Here is a 3,253-nt window from a genome sequence, read left to right as displayed (position 1 = left end):
CAGAACAAATATATCAGCAATTAAAATGTCATGTTAGTGTAACCTGGTATATCACATAAGCATATTTTACTATGTAACTATATATTAGCGTGACAGATATCACGTTCATTGTCCTTTTGTTTTGTTTGCTGTAGCATCAGTGTAAATCTTCCTCCTGCCTTTTCACAAGTAAGAGGTTTTGTTATTTTATTCACCTTCACGTCAGAGCATCCGCTGTGAAAGCTAGATTCCCCCTCAACCACATATGAAGGTGTTGCTTGGTTTAGTGCAGTAGTTTTGACTGCTGAGTGGAAAAGCATAGCTGACAACAAGGAGAGAAACCAGGCCTGCCGGCTGTGTGATGTAGATGACCTGTGACCAGCGTCGGCCTCATGAAACCAGCGTTCACAATGACAATGACTTCCAGACTTGCATGGTTTAGAAAACAACTAGACCTCGTCGGAGTCCATTTATTCTCCACCAGGCTGCTGGACTACTGCTGTTGTCAGCTGTCAGGGTGTTGACTTATTTTCCCTGCGTGCCCGTACAGAACATGGCTGCCTATAAACATACTCTGCCATGGAGAACTGATAGTACAGGCACATCCACTCATGTCAGCTGGCGAATGAAGGCCTTTGTGGATCTTGCTTATGTGCACACAGGGCTGAGGCTTAGGACCTTGGAATTACATCCAGACAATCCAATCAGAGTCTCTTGTGATTATCACACAGATCAACCAGATCCTGTTTGGGGAGTGTGGAAGAAGGGTACCAGATTAGAGTAAGGGGTTAGAAAGGGTGAAGCAGCAAAGAAATCAGCAGTTTGATGAAGTAATTTGGTGACGATGAGGAAAAAGTTATCACGCTACAATTTCAGAGATGCCACCAGCCAGCTGTCATCTCCCATTACAATGTTGTTGTTTTCAGCTCTAATGGATTCTAGGACAGTGTTTGTTTTTGGCCTAGACTGGTTTTTCTGTGTGTGTATAATGTGTGTGTAATACAGAGCAGCCCACAGGCTGTTTTCCTCTGGTTTAGAATGCAGCGTATGTGTCCCATTACCGGTCTCGCTCACGGTCCTTTGGGATCAATGAAAAGCCTGCTTTCCTCTGATCACCAGGCCTTTCGAGCTGTTGGCTGGGAGACAGATGCACACACACATACACACACACACACACACACACACACACACACAAACAGTATGGCACACATAAATATATAATGCTGTGATGATGTTTGGCGTCCACAATTGTCCAGATAGTGAGTCTTGTTTCTTTTCTTTTCAACATGGTGCTCTGAACTTTATTTTGGTGAACAGTTACGGGTACAAACAGTTGAGGTTAAGTCCAAATTGCACACAGGCCCACAGTCTGTCATGTTAATGAAATGGTTCAGGGTTAATAGAGGAGAAGAAAGACCAACATTGTAATCACCGAAGGCAGAGCGCTGTAATTATGCACACAGAACATGGTTTTGGGCAAAACCCAGACACCCTTGCCTTCTTTCTCTCATATTTATTTTTCATCATCTCTCCATCGTGAGTCTGTCGACAACCTGTTATAGATGTAAGCTAGCAGTACTGATAATAACACAAGCTAATAGTATCTATAATAACACAGCGCACACAGTGCAATTCTCTTTGGATGATGTTACCCAAGAGCTAGCTAAGTTCTGCTGAACGTCTGTCTGTGTTGGTGGTTATGAGGTAGGAAGGTACAGTGAAGGGCAAGCATTATCTAACAGTTATTGGTTTTTGCTTATTTCCTGTCTTAAACCTCCTGCAAATTATCGATTTCCTGGAGGATGGCATGTTTAAGTAAAAGCGCTGTGAAGACTTGTGCTCCACTCAGTGCTACTCTTATTGAATTGCAGGTCAGAGTTTACTGTTGTCACTTGCTCGAAGGCGAATGAGAAGCTAAATGTAGCTGCTGAGCATGTACACGGCACCTCCAAAGAGCACAGATAAACACCTCACTGGTAAGCCTCCTTATGACATTTCACAATGCTGCGCCTCTGGAAGTGGTGGGGAGTTATCACCTAGCTGTCAGCGGCTAGAAATATTTGAAAAGAATACTTTGGAATCTGCAGTGAATTCGTTGAATTTTGTATCTGTGTGTTTTAGAGCAGTAGTCTTCATTTATATACATACATATATTTACATATACACATATATATATATATATATATATAGTCTGCCCCCCTGTACTCTCTGCGGTCTTGTTGTTAAAGCTAGGTGCTACCTGCTGCGGGTTGAGGGTAAACCCATGCGGTGTGCCAGCTAACAAACCTGGGGCATCTTAGGATAGCAGGAGAAAGATTGGTAGAAAACCCATTTCTGAAGTGGATTTGTGCCCTTGTAATCCTGATTAATTTTGACCCGTTGTGCTCATTTTAAACAGAGCATTACAGTAAGCGTGAACACAGCAAGCTCCGGGGCGAAACCAGGAGCTTAGCGGCTTTGGGAGGCTTAGCTGCAGATGGCATTTTAAGCCGGACTTAATAAATTGTTTCCATTAAACTTACCGGCCCACACATACTGGATTAGACCAGTGGAACAAAGAAAGGAGAGAGCGTGCAGACGAAGAAGGGAAAACACACACACACACACACACACACACACACACACACACACACACACATACACACGAATGCCATCGTGCACAGCTAACTCTGCTAACATCTCTCTGCGGCCACATGAAAGGTGAAGACAGGGTTACTGTGGTGTTCAGAGAGATAGAAGCTTTTGGACATGAATGTAAAATCCACTCACTTTAGATCCCTTGCTCGTCAGGGATGTCGGACCAATTTGCTTAATTGACATAGAAGTAAACAAACAAAAAAGATGCATAAACCATTTAGCTTGGCAGTGGATTTAGGGCTTATCCTCTAACTGTTTATATATAAACACATTGCCAATGTTGTAGCTTAAGGATTTAGGATCTGGCCATACCCTTGCTTTTTTTTTTTTCTATGGAGCCTTTTTACTCATATATCCATCTCTGCTGTTGTGGGAAATCAATTCCTTATGGTTGAACCCCATCTCTCCCCTCTTCTGTCCCGCCTCCACTGTACCTCCTTCCCCCATCGGCTCATGGCCTGCTCCCTAAGCTCTCATTATGTGCTACACAGTCCAGGGTCCCCGTGTCGAATCACTAATCAACCACCCTGTCTGCAGCCCTACTCTCTCAATAGGTGCTGAGTGGCCTTTGTTCCGCCACTGCTGTTTGCTGCGTGTCAATAAAAAGAACTATGGCCTCCCCCCACCCCCCACCCCC

General features: G+C 44.0%; 1 protein-coding gene across 8 annotated transcripts in view; it reads left to right on the top strand.

The window, feature by feature from the left end:
* The window catches only part of fbrsl1 (fibrosin-like 1), a 153,724-nt gene that overhangs the window by 119,517 nt on the left and 30,954 nt on the right, over positions 1–3,253 (top strand). For 4 of the 8 annotated variants that reach the window (XM_087171589.1, XM_087171590.1, XM_087171594.1 and 1 more), the window contains exon 1: positions 1,898–1,955. The exons of 1 other annotated variant lie outside the window; for it this stretch is intronic. In XM_087171589.1, the coding sequence (XP_087027715.1) occupies positions 1,913–1,955 (43 nt within the window). In that variant the 5' untranslated portion in view covers positions 1,898–1,912. Of the gene's footprint in view, positions 1–1,897; positions 1,956–3,253 lie in introns of those variants that run through there. 3 more of the 8 variants (XM_087171588.1, XM_087171587.1, XM_087171592.1) reach the window with 1 other exon arrangement.

Source organism: Seriola lalandi, unplaced genomic scaffold, assembly GCF_002814215.2.
Source record: "Seriola lalandi dorsalis isolate HSWRI2012SDOR001 ecotype SW California unplaced genomic scaffold, Sedor1 jcf7180002054883, whole genome shotgun sequence".
NCBI classification, from domain to species: Eukaryota; Metazoa; Chordata; class Actinopteri; order Carangiformes; family Carangidae; genus Seriola; species Seriola lalandi.
The sequence above is the reverse complement of the archived record's forward strand: the minus strand, read 5'-3'. Positions and strand labels throughout refer to the sequence as shown.